The 21383-nt window shown below is 48.2% G+C and overlaps 1 protein-coding gene across 1 annotated transcript; it reads left to right on the top strand.

Moving 5' to 3' along the window:
• The first annotated feature begins 870 nt into the window (after window positions 1-870).
• Window positions 871-19407, top strand: Chrnb4 (cholinergic receptor nicotinic beta 4 subunit). The gene is given in 7 exon segments (XM_051197507.1): window positions 871-1083; window positions 5381-5429; window positions 5431-5586; window positions 12654-12698; window positions 12802-12911; window positions 13675-14665; window positions 19127-19407. Coding segments are annotated over 7 exon segments (1554 nt in total). The 5' UTR covers window positions 871-1021; the 3' UTR covers window positions 19268-19407.
• Window positions 19408-21383: the final 1976 nt, after the last annotated feature.

The raw sequence follows: 21383 nt of genomic DNA, 5'->3' as shown, positions 1-21383 counted from the left end.
CCTTCATGTGAAAGGACCTACTGCTGCCCTTAGCTTCCAAACCCCACAGGTCCTAGGCATCAGCCCTCTGCATCTCTTTCCTGGGTTTGGTTCAGGAAGATCACGGACTACTTTTTCAGTCTGGTGTGACTTTGGATTCACTTTGTGAATCTGACCTATTATTGCTGCAGTAAAGAGCAGAGGAGACACTCAGACGTGAATCCTCCAAACCGCTCTTAAGGTGAATGGCAGTTCATGTCATCGACGTTTTGCTTGTTCGTTTGCTTTTGTTTTAAAAACCCTGGGCCAATATGTCAGGTTATATAGCAAGAAGACATTGGTGAAGGCGACTGGACAGACCTCTGTCTTCTCTAGGTAGTGGCTCCTCCTGGTCCCATTGAGCTTACTCTGTCCCTGAAGCTGCTGGCTGTCTCTTGGGAGCAGGTGCAGGGCTGGGAGAGCCAGCCTTGGCTTTAGCAAGCCTCCCACCTGAGAGGCCCTCTTGACTGGAACTCGAGGGAGGGTAGGTGGCTGGCACTGACACCTGTTTTGTCTTGTCCTATAACTCTAGATTCTTAAATTCAGCTGTGGAGCACCTAGGAGGGGGAAATTGTTGTTTGCTCCCTTCAGCCACTCAAGTTGCTTCTGGTAAGTCCAGGCTAAGAGGTTGAAGGGGATGCAAGCCAGCCCACTCTGACTCTCCCTCATCCTACAACTCCACCCTTCCCCAGTCTCCAAGACAAATAAGGAGATTAAGAGCTAGTCCACCTTCCCCGAAATGTCATGCACTGCCCGCCTCCTGAGTGTGGGAAAGTCTCAGGACCATCATCCTTAGCCACAGGTCCCCGAGGACACATCCAGCCCTTGGTCTCCCCTTAACTCCAGTTCAGTCCCCCGAGTGGGCGGAACCCACAGCTGCTTCCCAGGCGGGGCGCGCGGACTCCGCTGGGTCCTAGTGCAGAGCCCTTAGACAGACTGCCAACCAGGACAGTCGCTCACTCGCAGTTCCAGTGCAGGGTGACCCACCGCCACCAGGCCGGCCATGAGGGGCACGCCCCTGCTCCTCATCTTTCTGCTCGCCCTGCTTAGGCATCGTGGTGGTGAGTTCTTTTCAAGGAAGGTGGGAGGGACAAGGGTCTCGGTGTTGGGAGGAGTGGCTGGACCCGTTTGGAGTGTGGGCGGGGCAAGCACTGTAGGGTTTTATGAAGGCCTGGGTGGTGGGTCAGTGAGGTTTGGGGGTCCCGGCCACATTCCTCTGTGCTGCCAGTCACTATGGGTCGTGAGTGTTGTCTTCAGCTCAATCCCGGCGCTAAGAGGTCCCACCAGGCCCTTTCTTTTCTAGTGAAGTGACAATCTTGCCAAGCTGTAAATATGTGGGAATAAACCTGCTGTTTGGCAAGAGAGGTCACCCCAACAGCACCATCCCACACGTGGAAAGTAATTTTGTATTTTGGCGATGGGTTTTCCAGAAATCACATATGGCTGGCACTGCCTCGTCAAAACCTGCTCAGCTCTCACCCCCAGGTTCAGTTCCTAATTCCAAGGTCCTGAGTAGCTCCTACATCCTCTCTCTCTCTCTCTCTCTCTCTCTCTCTCTCTCTCTCTCACACACACACACACACACACACACCTCTGCATCTGGACCAGCTTGTCCTCTGAGCCCCAGTGGACCCTGAGGACCAAGGCTGCATCTTCTGCCCACAGAGACTACCTCCAGAAGGTGCTAGATAACATTGGCACAGTGTGCATTATGGCTTTTGGTCCCTGCTGAGTGCCTTTATTCCATTACCCCCTCAATTTCACTATCTGTTCCATGGCAACAATTTGCCTTGCCTGTCATCTGGTAAACATTTGCAGTGTTTCTGAAGTGTGGTCCCACTAGGCTGTCTGCATCTTCCTGTACAGACTCCTGGATCCTAGGCTCAAGGCATCTGAATCTCTGGAAATGGAACTTGGGACTCTGCTTTTGTATAGCCAGATGCTTCCCATCTGTGACTGGAGAAGCATTGTTAGTGTATGGCAAGTTCCTTCTAAAACAGCGTTTGCAGTTCCTAAGATGCTACCCTTTAATAAGCACATGCCCTCACCTGACAAGCCCTGCCTTTCAGATGCATATTTGCCAATGAGATTCTGTTAACCATTACATCCCCAGACAGTAAGATGGCTTTCCTTCTTGATTGGACATGTATTCTCAGAATGGACACGCCACAGTTGTTCACAATTCCACTATAATCTCAATTGGATCCTTCCCCCCTTTGTCAGGAGAGCCCTCTTGCCATGGAAAATCTACAAAGGCAAGACCCTGGGCAGAGGCCAGTGGGGCCACTTTTTATCAGCACCTTTGTATCATGATGACCTCTAGTGGTGGCTTCTCTGCTCTACAGTATAAAAGTTTGATCCAATGGAAGCCCTACTAGTCCCTCAGAAGGGGGGGTGAACCCGCCAGTTCCCTGTCTTTTGTCTGACAGGCCCTGGTGAGCATCAGGAATAGATGGAAAACCCTAACCATGTGTTATTGGGGGTACCCTTCCACTTTGTAGGTGAAAAGAGGGGGTGCATCCCAGCTGTAACAGCCCTGCTGGTAGTCATTCTACCTCTTAGCTTACTAGCAAGCACAGGCACCAGTGACAGCTGTAGCAGGGCAGCCTCCCTTCGGGGAAATTAACAAGGGTACTAACAAGTACAGGCATCAGGGATGGCCTCTGTGTTAAAGAAGCTCCTGGGCTTGGATAGCTTTGCCTGACTTGCTAGGAGTCCTACATGGTCTAGGGCAGTGGTTCTCAGGCTTCCTAATGCTTCAACCCTGTAATACAGTGACCCCCCCAACATAAATTTATTTTTATTGCTACTTCATAACTGAAATTTTGATAGCTTTGAATGGTAATGTAAATATCTGATATTCAGGATATCTGATATGACCTCTAAAGGGGTCATGACCCAAAGCTTGAGAACCTTACTGGTCTAGAGGAGCTCATAACTCTGGAGTCCATAGCTGGTGCAAGAGATGGGAGGAGGCCCTTGAGTCAGCTGACTACTAAAGAGGACAAGTTGAAAGTGACAAAGCTAAGTATCCAGGTGGGCTCAGAGCTCAAGCATAAGCACCCTGCCCCTCCTCCCCAATCACCTGCTGAGTATCCTGGAACTTTGCTCCATTTGCACCAGCCTCCTGGGGGCAGCAGAGATGGATCCCACTTCTTTTGGTATTGCAGGACTGGAGGCTGGGAACTGCTGAGCCTACCTCCGTGCTGCCAGAGAATGCCAGCTAGATCTGGATAAGTCAGATTCCTCTCTATGAAATGAGAAGTCATCCCAAATAAACCTGAGATTGTGAGAGAGATTCAGGTATATCCCGTGGCTGCAGACTGGCCCCAAGGGTATTTAAGCTGGTGGCCTGTGGAAAGGCAATTCAAGATGTGAGGAGCCAAACTCAGACTCTAGTCCAGACATCCACTGGACAATCCTCCCACCCTACCCCCAACTCAGCCTGGGGGAGGGGCAGCAGGAAGCAGGTGTGCCAGGAGCATTTCTCAAGGCACTAAATATTGCATCTGTTCTAGATAGGCAATGAATTGGAAAGTGCATGGAGTAGGCAGGGCAGCGGCTGCTCACCATAAACATGTGGCTAGCGAGGCACCCACCCAGAAGTCCACCTCACATTTGCTAAATTGGAGTGATTCATGTTCGAAGTACTCTGGCTCCTTTGGCAGGGGGTCAGGTTGGGGAAGATGTGAAGGCTCTTTAGAAAAGATATAACCAGACTCGTGGGCTTGGTGAAATAGGCAGCCCCTCACCAGTACTCCCCCACCCCCTCCTCCTCTTTTAGCCTTCTACCTACTCTCCTGCCTCACCTCTTTTCCTGCTCCTGGGCATCCTGCTCAAGGGCCCTTGATCTTCCTTTGAGTCTCCTTTCCATGTCCCATCCTCCACCCTATCTGACACGTCCCCTTAATGATATACCACAGTGCACAATCAAGTCCTTAAACTTCACCTTCACTTCCAGACACGAGGGGACGATGAAACAAAGACCCAAATACCACTTGGCAAAAAGTCCAGGATGCTGTGAGTGCTCCGAGGAATGATGGCTGTTTGGGGCTCCCTGCAAGAGGCTGTGCTGGAGCTGGTCCTGGATGTGGCTTAGAGCCAGGAAAACAGCTGCCAGCTGAACCACTCCATTTGGTGTCTCAAAGAGACCTTGTGTTCTATAGGTCAAAGTCTGGATTCAAGAAAGCCTCCCTAGATCCACCCTCTTTTCTTTCTTATTTTCTTGTGTGAGTGTGTGTGTGTGTGTGTGTGTGTGTGTGTGTGTGTGTTTACAGACACATGTGGGCGTCTTTCCCCCACCTTTATTTTTTTGAGACAGGGTCTCTTACTGAACCTAAAGCTCACTAGTTTGGGCTAAGGTTAGCCAGCCAGCAAGATTCAGGGGTATGCCTGTCTCTGCCCACCCAGGCAATTTTGTGTGGATTTGGGGATTCAAACCTGTCTCCTCCTCTCAGCTTACTGACAGAGTCATCTTCTCCAGCCCCAGGTTGGCATTTCCTCCCCTGGGAAAACACTACCACACACCCAGTTCTGCATACAAGCCCACATTTCAGAAGTGTCCCTGGTAAGTTAGGAGCATGCCTCCCTTGGGGGCCAGGAGCAGCTCCTGGGGTTTGCTGCTTTCCCTAGCACACAGCACAGAACTTGGTACAAACTCCACTCAGACATAGGTCAGTTGGGGGGCTGGGAACAATCCTGGCAGAAGAAAGAGTATGCACAAAGACCTGGAAATGAGATGGGAAAGAGGTTAGCAGTAGGAATGGCCAGAGAATAGAGTCTGGGGTCAGTTAAGTGGAAAAGTTAAGGGAAAATGATAAGACGAGAAAAAGAAGCCATTGCTAAGGGCAAATAGGCCTCAAAGGTCAAGCCAAAGCATTCTTGGTTTAACTGCCTTCAGCTCAGGGAGGCTGTGGGTGGGGAAGAGCCCCCACCCACAGTTCTGTAGGAAGACTACCTGGCTATGTAGGGGTAGCTGGGACAGCTGGGTGTGGGAAGAGCAAGGAGACTGCTGGGACAGTCCAGGGCAGGAGAGGAGGGAGACAGCCAAGCGGTGGAAATAGGAGGACAAACTAGGGGAGCTGGGTGTAAACAGATAGTCTCAGTGGCCCTATAGGGACTTGGTGGTGATGGTGGTGGTGTGTGGGTGGGTGGGGGAGGATCCCAAGAAGGAGCAGATGCCCAATCTTGGGACTAGATGTCTGGAGCATGGAAAGCCATTCACTGTCACTGCCAGGAAGAGCAGGAGGAAGTGGTCTGGCCTAGAGGAAAGAATAACACAGGCAGGCGTGCTGGCACCTACACCCCACTACAGCCCCAGGGCTCCCGCACTCAGCTTCTCCCACCCCCTTCACGGCCACAGCTGCGGTAGGATTCCCCCAGACAAGGGCCCAGTGGGCCTGACTGTCCGATTTCCCAGGGGACTGCCGCCTGGCCAATGCCGAGGAGAAACTGATGGACGACCTCCTGAACAAAACCCGCTACAACAACCTAATTCGCCCAGCCACCAGTGCCTCTCAGCTCATCTCGGTCCAGCTGGAACTACTACTGTCCCAGCTCATCAGTGTGGTAGGTGCCTGGGCAACTGTGGGTTGGGGCTTAGGAGAAGAGGCAGGGCTTGCTTCCAGTAGCCATCAGGGCCTTGGGGAAAGCAGTGGATGGTGATGGCCATTCAGGATGCAGGGCTGGGAGTTATGTGACTAAAATGTTACTTCTGACCTGGCCAGATAGGTAACTTCCCCAGACTGCTAATCTTTTCCTCTACTATTTCTTAAAGCATATATTAATATATATGTTTTCTAGACACATAGTAATTTCCCTCTGTGGGATGCAGTGTGACATTGCATTCATACATGTAAAGATCATGTCCAGGGTCATTGGCATACCTAGAACTTGGGACATTTATAAGTTGTGTGGGCATATTCAAAATTCTCTTCATTGCTATTTTGAAATATGCATTTAATTAATACCAACCATTGGTGCCAGCTGTGTGTCTTGCTATCCAGCACCACCCCAGGTCCATCATTCCATCCCGGGCACAGCCTTTTGTAAATGAACATTCAACACTACTTTTCAGACAATCAGGCCTTTCCCCCATATCTGTGAGTTAAACAATTTACCTATACTATGAAGGTGCTGAGCATCCTTCAAGGTTAGGATACTTTCATCCAAGAAAATATATATATATTGCCTATACACATGCTGTTCTTACTGCCTGGGATGTGCTGTCCAGTGTATGCACCTCTTGACTCATAGCTGAGCCATCTGAAAACCCTCATTTTTAATAGCAATTTAAATGCCTTGACATTCAGTAATAGGACATCCAACCAAGAGTGGCTACAACAAAATGGACATCCATCTATCACATCCCATAACCAGGAGCAGGGCAATGCTTGCAGTGTTAACTAACTCTTCACTGATGTCAGGACTTGGGTATTGCCAGGGATGCCAATAGCTGTGGGATCTTTTGGATCCTTTTGGAACAACAATGACAACAACAACAAAACTCTCTCAGAGTCCTGTCTTCTTGATAGACACTTACATCGCATTGGCCAGGGTTAGTAACTGACATCCAAGCCTAACCATTTATTGGCCAGAGGAATAGAATTTGTTTGCCTGGTTTATATCTGTCAGTATGTAGCAAGAAGACTGGAGAAGGTCCATGATGTTTAGTTGTCAGAGAGGAAATGGTCAGTGAAAACCACTGGGCAGACATCCTATGGATCCATCATGGGCTCGACTCATTGGGTCCTCCAACACTCATGACTCCCAGCTTGCTAGGATGGCCTCCCATATCATTAATTTTGTGTGGGGGTGAATAGGAACAAGGCCAGGAGAAATGCTGGGTACAGAGGCTCAGGTGAGGGGCTGAGGAATATGGATGAGGGTCTGGACAAGCATAGGAGGTTCTATAGGTGTGGTAAGAATGGTGACAGCATTCCACGTGTTGAAAACTGGACTGAGGCAAGAGGAGTTGCTGAGGAAGATGGAAGAGATTGGAATTTCCTCCCCTGCTCCCCACAGTTGTGTCTGAAGGAAACATGGTCCCTTGTAAACCTTCTCATGTCCCCACCCAATGGTTAGAACCTGGAAGTAGCTTGGAGGAAATGGTCACATAGGCGCTGTGTCCAGCCATCAGCAGGTAGCTGAAGGGGCTGGGCCTCCTTTAGGCAGTGCCATCCTCTTCATTCCTGCCCCCTGCAGCCCATGACCCTTCATGCTCAGACTCTACCATCTATAGTACTTGAGAAGGCTTTGCCCAAATTGGTCACTGCCTCTATCCCTTAGGAGGAAGCCTAGTCCAGAATGGGGAGGGACATATACCCTTTCCCTGCCATAGGAAGCTGAAAGCAGGGAGTGCTTCTGGCCAGGCCAAGCCAAGACTACTATCAGAGCATCCCTAACCAGCAAAGAAAGGTCTTGTGCTTAATCAGACAAGCCAGCTGCCTGCTCTAGCAAGGGAAGACAGAAAAGTCCTGTATCTTAAAATGAGGTAAGAGACCGGGGAGCCCGCTCAGTGGACGAAGGTCCTTTCCATGCAGTATGAGCAGAATTTGGGTCCCTGGAGCCCACTTAAAAGCTAGGCAGACATGGTGTCTACCTACAAACCAAGGACTCAGGAGGCAGAGACAGAGGGTCCCCAGGCAAGCAGGCTAGGTAGAATAGCTAGAATGAGTGAGTCCCGGGTTCAGCAAGAGACTGCCTCAATCAGCAGAGACAACTTCATTACATGTGTGCACCCACACATACACACACAAAAACAAAAATTACATTCATGAAAACTGATCAGGCAGTTCCTGGATAATGAGTATGCTCACCAAGGAAACCATGCCTCCACATAAAACAATGTCTTGTTTAGAGACAAGGTCTATCTATGTAGCCCTGTCTGGTCAGGAGCCTCCTGCCTCAGCTTCCCAGAGGCTAGGATTATAGACCTGCACTGTCATGCCTTGCTTAAAAATATTTTTAAAAGATAAATCAAGGGGGGAGATAAATCAAGATTTTCAGCTTTCATTGATGGTAGAGATGCTGGAAGATCAGCTTTTCTGGAGAACAATTAAAAGGGCTGGACCAAATGCTGGAGGGCCGGAGAGCTCTGTTTTAAGATAATTAGCAGCCTCAGCCAGAACTTGAGTGGCCAGGCTCCAGGAGGCAATCCTGCCAGCCTATGGTACTTTTCTCCACTCTTGATTACTGGCCAACAGTATCTGGCCAAAAAGCAAAGATCTGGAACCGAGAGAGTGGCAGCTGAGGATGGGGAGGTGGACTGGAGCCATCACAGAGCTAACAGGAGACACAATGGCAGTCTGGATGTGACCAAGGACATGGAACTCGATGGGGCTCCCAGAAGGGTCACCCCAGTACTGAAAATGAGCAACAGAAACAATAGAAGATCAGTCCAAACTGGCTGAGCCCAGAGTAGATTAAGATGGTTCCCTTTGCTGCCTGCTGTAGAGCCTTTGGAGATATGTACCAGCAGATGACACCTAGTAGGAGAGGGGCATGGGGAGATGGTTCATTTAACCATACAAGCATGAGGACCTCAGTTTAGATCCTCAGCACCCTGCAAGTTGTTCTCGGACCTCCATATTCACATCATGGCATGTGCATCCATGGACATACACACAAATGAATGCAATAAAAATTTTTAATCATTTAAGTATATTTTGCCATAATTTAAAATAAAAAAGATTTTCCTTATAATGAAAATAGCTGTCATCAATAGGTTCAAGGAATGATAATGGGAATTTTTAAGAAGAACCAAAAGTGATTTCTAGAACTGAAAATATATAAGAACTTTAAGATTCACTGAAAAAAAAATTTATCATAATGAGACAACTAACATGCACCTTTCTTCTTACTCCTCCCCTCATAACAGCCTGGAGTCCCACTGGCCATCTTGAACTTGTAGATGCAGGCCACACTTAGTGTGACAGCAAAGAGCTGGATGGTTTTGTGGAGCAAACATGCATATATGTGAAAGATGTCACATCATGTGTCACTCTTTGTCCTGGTGTAATTACCTAGTTGAATTGCTTGAGGAAGTAAGTACCATGCTGAAATCAGAGCATTAGAAGTTAGTTACTGAAGAGAAAGCAGGGAAAAGTATATAGACAGAGAATACAAGATACATTCAAAAAACTAGGGAAGGCTGAGAGGGCTGAGGCACAGAAGAAAGGAGCCAGGGCAGTAGAATGAGGCTGGGGGAGTTACTGGTCTACCCCCGTAGAAGAAAAAAGGTCTCAATAGAGATAAGGTTGAAGGGGAAACAGGAACTTTTAGCAAACTCATTCTTGTTGCCGAAGAAAGTGAACAGGTAGGTGTGTGTGTGTGTGTGTGTGTGTGTGTGTGTGTGTGTGTGTGAGAGAGAGAGAGAGAGAGAGAGAGAGAGATGCAGAATGGATTTAGACCAATAAGATTGTACAGTAGTCGAGGTGAGGGATAGATGGTACTGAACTGAATTATGATAATAGGATTAATTTATTCATTCAAAATATTCACTGGGTATCCAACATATCCTTGTTGCTCTAGGTTTGATTGTCCATGTTTTCTCCTCAGGGTCCTTGGATCCTAGTGGGAGGTAGGGTCAGTACACAAAATGACAGACAGTGTCCAGGTAGAAGTATTATGAAGACAGTACAGGGTGTGTGTGGTAAGAGGAAGCAGGGTGCTAGTTTTTGTAGGAAGACTGGAGATTTCTCTGATAAGGTGACATTTCTGAGACTTGAAAAAGTTAAGTCAAAATGTGTGAATTTCCAGGGAAGGGAGAGAGTATACGCAAAGTCAGAGGTAAAGAAACAAGCATGGCCACCTTAGGGGTTGCAAATGCAGAGGCAAGTGTATCATAGGCTCTGTGTAGGACTTTGGCTTTTACTCTGAGTGAGTTTGGGAAATAGTAGATTTCTCAAACACAGAAGCATGGTCTGAGGAACTGAGATTCAAAAGAGTACCTGAATGCCAGCCAGGAAGCTACTGCAGTTGTCCAAGCAACAGATCATAGTAGCAACAGGCATAGAGAGGCGTGAACAATTTTGAGATATAGGAAATACACCTGAGAGGGTTTGATGGCCTAGGCATGATATGTCAGAACTTCTAGGTTTTGGGGGAGGGGCGGGGGGGGGTCATGAGCTTTGTCTCCGATGTGCTGGGTGTGAAATATCTTTTGAGTTGTCTAATATGGTTGGAATGTGAAATGGTCTCCACAGACAGGCTCATGTGTAAGAACACTTGGTCTCTAGCTAGTGACACTTATTTGAGGAACCGTGGGACATTTAAACAGTAAGGCCTGGCTGGCAGAAGTAGGCCACTGAAGGTGGGTTTATAGATGTTAGCCTGGCTCCTGTTGAGGGTGTGAATATCAGTTATCCATTTACTGCCACATCATGACCAGCCACAAGTCTCCAGATGCTCTGCCTCCCTTGCCATGAAACTGTGAGCTAGGACCCCTTCTCCCCACTTGTCACACATTTGGTCGCAGTGATGAACAAAATACCTAATACAGAAAGCTGGAACTGGGGAGCAGGCTTGTTGATGAGATAAACCTGACCAGGTTGTTCATAAGCCCTTGGAACTGAGTTACACAGGGACAAACAGGGGCGTTATATATAGCTTTAGGATGAGAGAAGCCATACATGCTGTAACTAGAGTTTAGTGGATCACTTGGGTGAGCTTGTGGGAGATCAGAATGCAGAGAGAGAGAGAGAGAGAGAGAGAGAGAGAGAGAGAGAGAGAGAGCTGACTTTCCCTGTTAGCTAGGCTCATGAGATTTCAGAAGGGAACAAAGACTCAATTGGGAGCTAAACTACAGGCCATTTCTGCTATGTTCTGTCAAAAAAAAAAAAAAAAAAAAAAAAATCTGGCCCTGTTTTGCTATGTCCTAACAATTTGAATTTAGCTACATTAAAAGGCTATGGACTAAGTTGCTTGGCCAAGAAAATATTAAGGCAGTATAGCTTTCATGTTGTGACATGGTTATTGCTTGCTGTGTTTAGTGAACTTCATAATGAAAATTCAGACCAGGAAGAACTGAAAAACATACCTTGGAAAGGAATATGAATATGTCCAAAGTTGAAGGTGGATGGGGTTGCTGACAAATTGGCTATATCTTAAAAAAAAAAAAAGTCATTAAAGAGAAACCAGGCATTGTGCACTGGATGCCTTGGGAGCAAGACTCCACCCACTAAAGACCCCAGCAAGTGAATTTAAAAGGAGAGAGCCTGAAAGCGTGAACTACAAATGCCTCTGCTGGGTTCCTGTTCAAACCCCACTATCCAGGATGTGTCTTCTCAGAGTCAGCCACAAACGCACAGTCTGGAGCAGCTGTGTTAGAAGGGTACCCTCTTAAGCTGGCATCAGAATTAGCATTGCTCATTTGGTCCTGGTTTCTCAGGTGTGGAAGATATGGGAGGAACAGGGTGATGAAACCTTTCTCAAGGTTTCAGAAAGCTTCCAAGGCAGCCAGGGTGTGGCCTGATCGGACTCTCTGCAAGGAGACCCCGAGAAGCCATTTCATGAAGCTGTGAAGGTAAAGATTAAGTTGCAGTAGAGGCCCTAGGATTTAGGAGATGTAGAAAGCAGGGAACATTCCCCAAGGAAAACTGCAGGCAACTGAGTGGTGTCAATCTGGGTGACAGAACGGGAGGGATAGGGCTATCTCCTACCTTTGGAACCCAGATGATATCACCAAGAGCCCCACATGCTGGACATGGAGCTACAAAATTTTGGGTTTCCCCAGTAAGGTTTCAGTCTTGCTTTGGTCCAATCTTTGAAGATCTATTTTTGTTTTATGCATATGGGTATTTTGCCTGAATGTTTGTACATGCACCACATGTGTACAGCACATGTAGAGGCCAAAAGAGGACACGGGATCCCTTGGGACTGGAGTTATAGGTGACTGTGAGTCATCTTGTAGGTGCTGGGAATATAACTCAGGTCCTCTGAAGAGCGAGCAGCCTCTGCTCTTGACCACTGACCCGTCTCTCCAGCCCCTTTGGTGTCTTATGGCCTATGCTATGCTCCCATCTCTTGCTTTCTGAATGGAAATATTTATGCCATTCTATGTTGGAAGCAACTCATCTTCTGATTTTACAGGGACTCACGTTTAGAGAGTGTCTGGAATCTTAGAAAAGATGTCCAGCTCTTACAGTGCTGGAACCATAAGACTATGCAGCCTTTTGAAGTTTTATTGAATGCATCCATTGCACTATAAAATGATCAGGAGCCTGCTTGAATATGGAATGTCCCACACAGGTTCATGTCTTTGAATACTGTCCCCAGGTGGCTCCACTGAGAGGTCATGGAACAGTTAAGAGGTGAGGAAAAAGGTTGTCATAAGCAGGCTTGTGGGTCAAAGCCCAGCCCCAGTTCTAGCTCGTCTGTCCCTGCTTTCCACCTGCCCCTGCAGCTCCACATGAAGGCCATGAAACTGTGAGTAAAAATCAGTTCTTCTCCCTCAGCTTCTTGTCAGCATGTGGTTGCAGCAATGCAAAAGGTAACATATCACATAACACCTAAGAGATATTTAAGTGGCAGCTGGTCACGTAGGCCAGGGACTCAGAGGCTTTTGAGGTAATATATTGTCCACTTGTGGGGGCCCCTCCTTCCAGATGAACTGACACCCTCATTTCCCTCCCCAGAATGAGCGAGAACAAATCATGACCACCAACATCTGGCTAAAACAGGTAAGTGCCTTGGAGGGTTCCCCAGCCTAGGTGATGTTTCCTTTGGGACAGCTCTTTGGTCACAATGGACCTACAGGTGACATGGCCCTGTCTATGTACTCAGGAATGGACTGACTACCGCCTGGCCTGGAACAGCTCCTACTATGAAGGGGTGAACATTCTGAGGATCCCTGCAAAGCGTGTCTGGTTGCCTGACATCGTGTTGTATAACAAGTGAGTGATGGGATGGCTAAAGTTAATTAAGGTCAGACCAGAGCAGCAAGCCAGTCTACAGGGCCATCCATCTCTGAGCCAGCCCCATCCTTTCTCTTCTACACTTCACTCAGACTTCTAGACCATGGAACTAGAGAGATGGAGATAGAGCCTTCTAAGTGGGAGGGTGGGAAGGGAAGCCCAGAGAGGGGAAACTTTGTTCTGCTCAGCACAGCAGGTAGCTTTGTCAGTGTTATTAATGTGATAGCAGTTATTGGAAAGGATGCTGCAGGAGGATTAGGAACCCAGGAGTTTGAAATCAGCCTGTGTAGTGAAATATCCACCCCACCCCCCACACCCATTGTACTGACCACACCCTGTCCCAGAATCGTATTACCCATTTTAAGCCTGGGCAAAGAGATCAATCTTGAGAGAAAGAATAGACAGCCAAGGATGGGCTAAGACGAGGGTCCATATCTCATTTTTACTGGTTACTAGGCTAAGGAGCTTGATGTCCTTGAGCTTCCCTAAGCATCACTCTCCAAGCTGTAAAATGAGGAACACAATAGAAATGTTGCTTCCTTAGACTCTTGTGAGGCTTAACTGAGCTAATTCCATGAGAGGCTTTCAGTGCCTCATGGTAGGGAGTCGTCGAGTCAAGAAAAGAAGGCCTGTTTTAGAGAGGAAAGCAGATGACCCCCAAGGACTCTTGGGGGTTCTGAGAACAAGCCAGTCTTCCTCTATAGATTTGTGACGTTCTCCTCTATGCTGTGCCCCACCCCAGTGCTGATGGGACCTACGAGGTGTCTTTCTATGCCAATGTCATCGTGCGTTCCAATGGCAGCATCCAGTGGCTGCCCCCTGCCATCTACAAGAGTGCCTGCAAGATTGAAGTGAAGCACTTTCCCTTTGACCAACAGAACTGCACCCTCAAATTTCGCTCCTGGACCTATGACCACACAGAGATTGACATGGTCCTTAAATCGCCCACAGCCATCATGGATGACTTTACTCCCAGTGGTGAGTGGGACATCGTGGCCCTCCCAGGACGAAGGACAGTGAACCCACTGGACCCCAGCTATGTGGACGTGACCTATGACTTCATCATCAAGCGCAAGCCACTCTTCTACACCATCAACCTCATCATCCCCTGTGTGCTCATCACCTCGCTGGCCATCCTGGTCTTCTACCTGCCCTCTGATTGTGGGGAGAAGATGACACTCTGCATCTCCGTGCTGCTAGCACTCACATTCTTTTTGCTGCTTATCTCCAAGATTGTGCCTCCCACCTCCCTTGACGTACCACTCATTGGCAAGTACCTCTTGTTTACCATGGTGCTGGTCACCTTTTCCATCGTCACCACTGTATGTGTCCTCAACGTACACCACCGCTCACCCAGCACTCACACCATGGCAGCCTGGGTCAAGGAGTGCTTCTTGCACAAGCTGCCCACTTTCCTCTTCATGAAGCGCCCAGGTCTCAAAGTTAACCCAGCGGGGATCCCTCATCCCAGCCAGTTGCACCTGACCACAGCTGATGCTGCATCCACCTCTGCCTTAGGCCCCAGCAGCCCATCTAACGTCTATGGACATTCCATGTACTTTGTGAACCCAGTCCTTGCCACTCCCAAGTCTGCAGTCAGCTCCCACACAGCAGGCAACCCCAGAGGTGGCAGACTGAGGGCCTCTGGGAGGTTCCGGCAGGACCTACAGGAAGCTGTAGAGGGCGTCACCTTCATCGCCCAGCATCTGAGAAGTGATGATCAAGATCAGAGTGTAAGTCAACACCTCCCCCCCCCAGTAAGACATTTGACATGGGAATGTTTTATCATAGATTCATAGGTGAGGAAGAGGAAGAAACAATGATCTCCCAGTGTTGGTCCTGGATTCTCTCAAAGCAGAGCCTGAGATGGGGTTGGGGTACAAGGAACTTAACTTGTGATGCAACCCTAGGAAGAATACTGAGGATGAAGAGAAAGCAACACAAAGGGAAAGAGGGGCCCTGCTGTAGGATATCAGTGAGCCTACTCTTATGGGGGCAGCATAGAGACCCCCAAGGACCTAGACAACTAGCCTCAGTATCATGTCCTGGATGGAGGCTGGAGTATTTATCCCCCAGCTCCCATCCCTTTCCAATTGACAGTAGCCCTGGGAGTTGATCTTCCATTTATGCCCAATTGCCAGAACAAGCACCCTTTATGGTAGAGAAAACCCTGAGGAGAAACAGAGGAGAACTGCATGCCCTGGAGAGGAAGGTTCTCAGTGGTTTTGAAGGTGGCTCAGCCACCCTAAGAGATCACAGCTTGGGTTGGGTTGCTTGGAGCATCTGTTCCTACATTTTCAGACTTGCAAGGGAGCTCTGTGAGCAGTTATATCTTTCAGGGGCATAGAAATGTCAAAGTTGTTGCTTCCAGGCTAATACATTATCATATAGGATGACAAGAATTGCAGATTTTCTAAAATGATGTAAAGTTCTCCCTCACCGATACCATGAGTTCTAGAGTCTGGGCACAAATGACTCCTCTGAACAAATGGTAACAGGTGTTTTAGTTTCATTCTCTTGCTATGACAAACACTATAACAGCAGCAACTTCAGAGAGAAAGGAATTATTTGGCTTATACTTACAAGTCACAGGAACTCAAGGTAGGAACTTGAAGTCAGGCCTGCTTGCTACTCCAACAGAGTTACTTCTAGCATAATTACCACAGTAAAAAAATAACAGAAAATATGGAGGAGGGCTCCTTGCTGGCTCACTCACAGACTCATGCTTAGCTACCTTCCTTATACATCCCAGGCCACCTGCCCAGGGAATGAAGCTGCCCACAGTGGGCGGGGCCTCCTATATCAATTAGCAATCAAGACTATCTCCCTGGACACAATACAATCCCATCAGGCCAGTCCCTCAGCTGAGACTCCTTTCAAGGGTGATTCAAGGCTGTGTCAAGGCCACAATGAAAACTAGCGGGGTTGGGGGGTGGGGGTGGGGACAACATGTAAGGGAGAGTTGATAACGAATGGAAACATGGAGACCTTCATGGTTAGAACTTCCTACTATTTCTCTTCCTGAAAAAGCATGCCTGTTTCAATGCAAAACCTCTTAGACCCCTTAAACAACATTTTATGTTGCAACATTGTTATCTCCCCACCGGCAGCTGCAGGAACAGAAGAGAAGTCGACTTCTTCCTTCTTAACTTTTTGTAGCTCCTTCCCACCAACTAGATCGACAGGAGAAAATGAACGCTGGCATTCTGGTAGTTAGCACCAGGTGAATGCTGGCATTCCCGTAGTTAGCGGCAACTGTAGAGCACAAGCTGCAGAATCACACTGTGAAGAAAGAAGACAATTGCTAAGAAAAGCAATGTAAGGCCCGTGGGCCATCTGCCTGCTGCTCAGGGAGTAGCTCCGGGTCCTGCAGCATCAACCTCACCTAGAGTTTGTTACACACCAAGATTCCTCTTGGGCCTCCAACTCAGAATCTTAGCCAGATCTCTGAGGCCTCCAGGGCTCAGTGCAGCCAGAAGCACAGCCCTGTTGTATTTAATAATGCTAGTCTTTCTTTCATCCCTCCCACACCTCTTTGTAGCCTAGGCTGGGCTTGAACTCACTACATAACAGAAGGTGACCTTTAAACTAAAAAAAAAAAAAAAAAATGCAAACCCTTTACCCTTAGAACCAGCCTCCTTGTCGACACCTAATCATATGCATCATATTCCTTGTGTGTATCAAAATTCATACTGAATCTTGAGTTCCGAGTTTTCATCTGTCTTTGTGGTCCTCCATCACTTCAGTCAAAAGCACACAGAGTGCTAGTGGATTTTTTATTTTATTTTCTTTTCAGATCTTGTTTTGTGTAACCCAGGATGGCCTCCCTATGTAGTGGAGGATGACCCTGATGTACTTCTAACCTCCTGCCTGTGCCTCCCCAGTGCTGGGACCTCAGGCATGCCCCTCAACCTAGCTTTTATTCTGGTGCTGGGGTTCAAACCTGTCACTCAGCCACATCCCCAGGACTGACCTTGGACTTGATCTTTCTGCCTCCACCTCCCAAGTGATAAAATTACATCTCTGACTGAGTCAGGATTTCTGGAGGAAGCTTTAGGAGCCACCTCTTAAATGCCTGTGGATGAGACGCACTGGTCTCCTGCCCTCCTGCTTGAGCTAACCAGGCTGATTTCAAACTCCTGGGTTCCTGAGCTTTTTCTCCTAAGGACCTCACCACCCACTCTTGAGTTAATAACAAGCCGGGAGAGGGAAGGAGCCAGGTGGAAGTCGGTGGGATGATGACACCTGTGTGCCTGTAGTGCCAGACTTGTATCAGGTGGAGTGGGCAGACAATCCTGACTCTCCCAGGGATCCCGGGAAGTGACATTCACTAGAGGCCATATTTCACAATGGGAAACGGAGGCACTGAATAACCCTGACTTGTCTGGGGTCACACGCTGGCAGATAGCTGCAATCCTTAACCTCTGGGGCCCTCTGAGGGTCTCGCCCTGCCCTGAGCACATGAAGAGTTTGTTGACTACGTGATTTTCTCATATGTGGTTAGAGAAGTCCATTTTCCCTCTCACGGCAGGCCCACTACTAAGCCACCCTGGGAGCTGTTTCTCATCTACAGCACTTTTGCCCTCAATAATGACTAGCTGGTCGTGGTAAGCAGGACAAAAACAGGAAGAGATGGGAACGCACTTGAAATTAAGGCTGTCAAAACGAATTCCTCCAACCCAGTGTGGAAAAGCCTGCTTGCCTTCAAGATTTTAGGAACAAGAACAATCGGTGTTTGAGGGAGTGGAGTTTAATCTGACTCAGGATTATCCTGGAGTGTGACACACACCCTTGATGAGGCCCTGGCAAATTGGGTCACTGACGTTAGCTTGCCCGTTGCTGCCTGCATTTCTAACTCCTGAGTCTCTGAAGAGCCTTTCCAGCCAGGGGGTGGAGGAGGGATGCTGGGATGCTGTGCACATGACCACTGTCTAAGAGTCTCATAGCACCAAGGGGGTAGGCACATCTATGGTGCTACCTGGGAGCCAGGCAGGTTTCTGCTAGTGTCACGTCCCGTGGTTGGGTCTGAGAAGATGAAGTGTGGGCAGAGGGTGGGAATGGAGAGAGCCAGATGATGAGGCCCGTGGAGGTGGAGTCTTGATTATGGAAAACAGCAGGTACTGCAGTGAATAGAGTGAAACTGATTACACTGTGGTGTTTCCAGGTGTTCTGCAAGCTCTTGTGAAGCAGGCAGGCCCTACATTTCCTCCTCTCTAAAGCCAGCTGAGACAGAGGGTTTGGGGTAAAAATGGAAAGAACCTAGCAATCCCTAAGCCCCAACCTCCTTTACCCACAACCAGATTTGGCTTTAAAATCACCCTGTGTGGTGTATTTGGGTCTCTGTTTCTGCATCCATGGGTTTATCTGACTGTGGGTAAAACAATGTGAACTTCCCTTCATTAGTCCCCCAAATACAGGACAATGACTACTTATATGGCACTTAAGTATTCATATGGGCTATAGGCATTGTAGATACAGGGGAGGATTTAATGATGTTTTGGGTTCTATTGCTGTGATGAACTCTATGACCAAAAGCAACTTGGTATAGAAAATTTGGCTTTCATATCCTGAGTCATAGTTCACCGAGGGAAGCCAAGGTTGGAACTCAAGGCAAGAGCCAAAGCAGAACTGTAACAAAGAAACACTGTTCACTTGTTTGTTCCTCATGACTAACTCCATCTGTTTTCTTCTATGATCCAGGACCACCTGCCCAGGAGTGGCAATACCCACAGTGGGCTGGACCCCCTCACATCAATCATTAACCAAGAAAATGCCCTACAGATTGATATGATAGAGGCATTATTTTTTTCAATTGAGGTTCACTTGAGTTGACCAAAACTTAGCTAGAAGCTGTGTGCAAATATTGCACGCTTTCTGTGAGGTCTTGAGCAGCATCAGGGTTTGGGTGTTCATAGGGGATCCTAAGGAGACTGAGAAACAACCGTACAGCCCAAGTTCCCGTGGCTCTGCTACTCCCCCACAACCCTGGTCAAATCCAGGTGGGGTTGAAGAACAGCAGGAGAAGCACAGAATTGCCCAGTGGAAGGCAGCCTGGGATTCAGAACCTGCCACACCAATGCATGGCTCTGAGCCCCGTGTCGCCTGTCGGGTCCTGGTCAGCAGGCGAAGCTGTGGTTCAGAGGGAGGGTACACTCTGTGCTTGGCACCTGTAACCTGTCCCTGTCTGTCTGCAGGTCATCGAGGACTGGAAATTCGTAGCGATGGTCGTTGACCGCCTGTTCCTGTGGGTGTTTGTATTTGTGTGCATCCTGGGCACCGTGGGGCTCTTCCTACCCCCCCTCTTCCAGACCCATGCACCTTCCAAGGCCACCTAGGCTACCCAGCATGCCAAGGGCCCCTGGGTTATGGGGAGAGGATATGAGAAGCCAAGTGGGCGCTTTACTGCTTCCTTTAGGTCACAGCTAATGAGACCCTAAATAAAGATGTGACCACTGGCAGTCAGCCCCATCAAAACAGCCACGAGAAGGACAAAGGTGGGTGGTTTTCATGGTTCCCTCAGAATGCCTTTGAGTTAGTCCCTGAGGGAGGGCATTAGGCTGCTGAAGTCCAGCCTGGCCTCCTTCATTCCCTGGGCGGGGCACTGGAGTCAGGCAGTCCCACAGCAGCACCTGTGGTATCATCCCGCCTTTCCTCCATCTCTCTCCACTCCAGCTGCCCACTGGGTTCCTTGTTCTTCCTCCTCTCCCCCCACTTTCAGATTCTCCCAGGCCAGAGTCTCTATATCTGCTGTAGTTCCTGCCCAAATCCGTAGACTCTTACTTCCTAAGATTTTCACATGGCCGCACTTGTCAGGGCTCTACTCCCATGATCCTCTGCTCCAGTGTCATTTCTTGTAGAAGCCTTCACTAGTTATGCATTCCAAAGCAGTGTCTCCCATAGCTGCATTAAACCTCCAACCTCCTTGGGTGTCCCCCATGTATACCTGTAGTTCTTAGTTGGTGGCACACCAGTCACCTGTACCTTACCCATGAGAGTTTATGCTCCACAAGGGCCAGGGTGTGAGACAGAGCTCTGCGCACAGAAGTTAAAAATAAATGTTTGTTGAATGGATGAATGAATGATTGGCTCCTGCTTCAAACTCACATGCTACCTCTGAGTAGCTCTCCTTGGCCCCCACCTCTAAAAAGAGTGGCCTTCTCTGGGACGTCACAGCTCTGGCTGCTCTGGACCTTTGCATCATGGTTGGTTCAGGCCTATTTCTCACTCTCTCATCCATTCTTCTCACAGTGCTTGCATGCCCCATTGTTGGCCCTCAAGGTATTTCTGGAATTAAGGAGAATATTTTTTAAAATTTCAAATACTATTTTATGTATATGGATGTTCTGTCTTCATGTATTTGTGTGCATGTCTGGTACCCCTGGAATCCCAGGAACTGGACTTACAGACAGAAGCCACCACGTGGGTGTTGGGAACCAAACTTGGTTCCTATGGAAGGGCAGCCAGTGCTCTTGACTGGTCGGTCTCCAGACACTGAAGGAGAATATTTCAAAGAGTTTTGTTCTTAGAATTATCATACAATAAAATTGACTTCATTGTGTATAATCCTTTACATTTTAATGTAAGTATATATTTGTATGACCATCACTGACACCAGGACAAAAGAAGGGTGCTTCACTCAAGCTCTGCTATTATTCTGTACAGTGTCATGCCCTGCACGCTTAGCCCTGGCCACCCCTTACCTTTTCTCCATCACTCTAGTTCAGAATCTTCTAGCCTGCTGCTTAAATGGAATCCTCCAGGGAGTAATTGGAGACTGGCTTCTTTCTGCTGCATCTTTAAAAAGAACTTCATTGGGCCAGTACAATGGCTCAGTGAGTGAAGGTACTTACCTCTGAGCCGGGCACCCTGAATTTCATCCCTGGAATCCGTATAAAGATGGAAGGAGAGAACTTTCTCTGGCTTCCACGTGTATGCATATTCACAGAAGCACGAGTGCATGTGGACACACACACACACAGAGTAAATAAAAATCTTTTTAAAATAAACACTTTTATTGAAGTATAATTTACACATAAAATTCACTCATTTTCAGTGATCAAGTCCTTGAGTTTTAGTATGTCATCACCAGCCTAGTGCCTCTCTTTCACACTAACAAGCTCCTTAATGACCATCAGGGAAGCCTCCAAGTGCCACACCTTCCCTGGTGCATAGCTGGAGAGGTCAAGGGACCCCAGGACACCTACCCTGTCACGGTCCATTCCTGGGATTCCCAGGCTTCTAGGTTACAGTGAGACAAAGGAGGGGCTACAAGGGTCAGAGTGGCCATGTTCTCTCTCTCTCTCTCTCTCTCTCTCTCTCTCTCTCTCTCTCTCTCTCTCTCTCTCTCTGTGGGTGTTTCAAGCTTACTTATAAAAGCATTTGTTTACTATGCTGGGAATCAAAACCTGGGCCTCAGGTATGCTATGCAAGCCCTCTCCTGCTGAGCAGTAA

The sequence above is a fragment of the Phodopus roborovskii genome, unplaced genomic scaffold (assembly GCF_943737965.1).
Source record: "Phodopus roborovskii unplaced genomic scaffold, PHOROB, whole genome shotgun sequence".
Taxonomy (NCBI): Eukaryota; Metazoa; Chordata; class Mammalia; order Rodentia; family Cricetidae; genus Phodopus; species Phodopus roborovskii.
The sequence above is the reverse complement of the archived record's forward strand: the minus strand, read 5'-3'. Positions and strand labels throughout refer to the sequence as shown.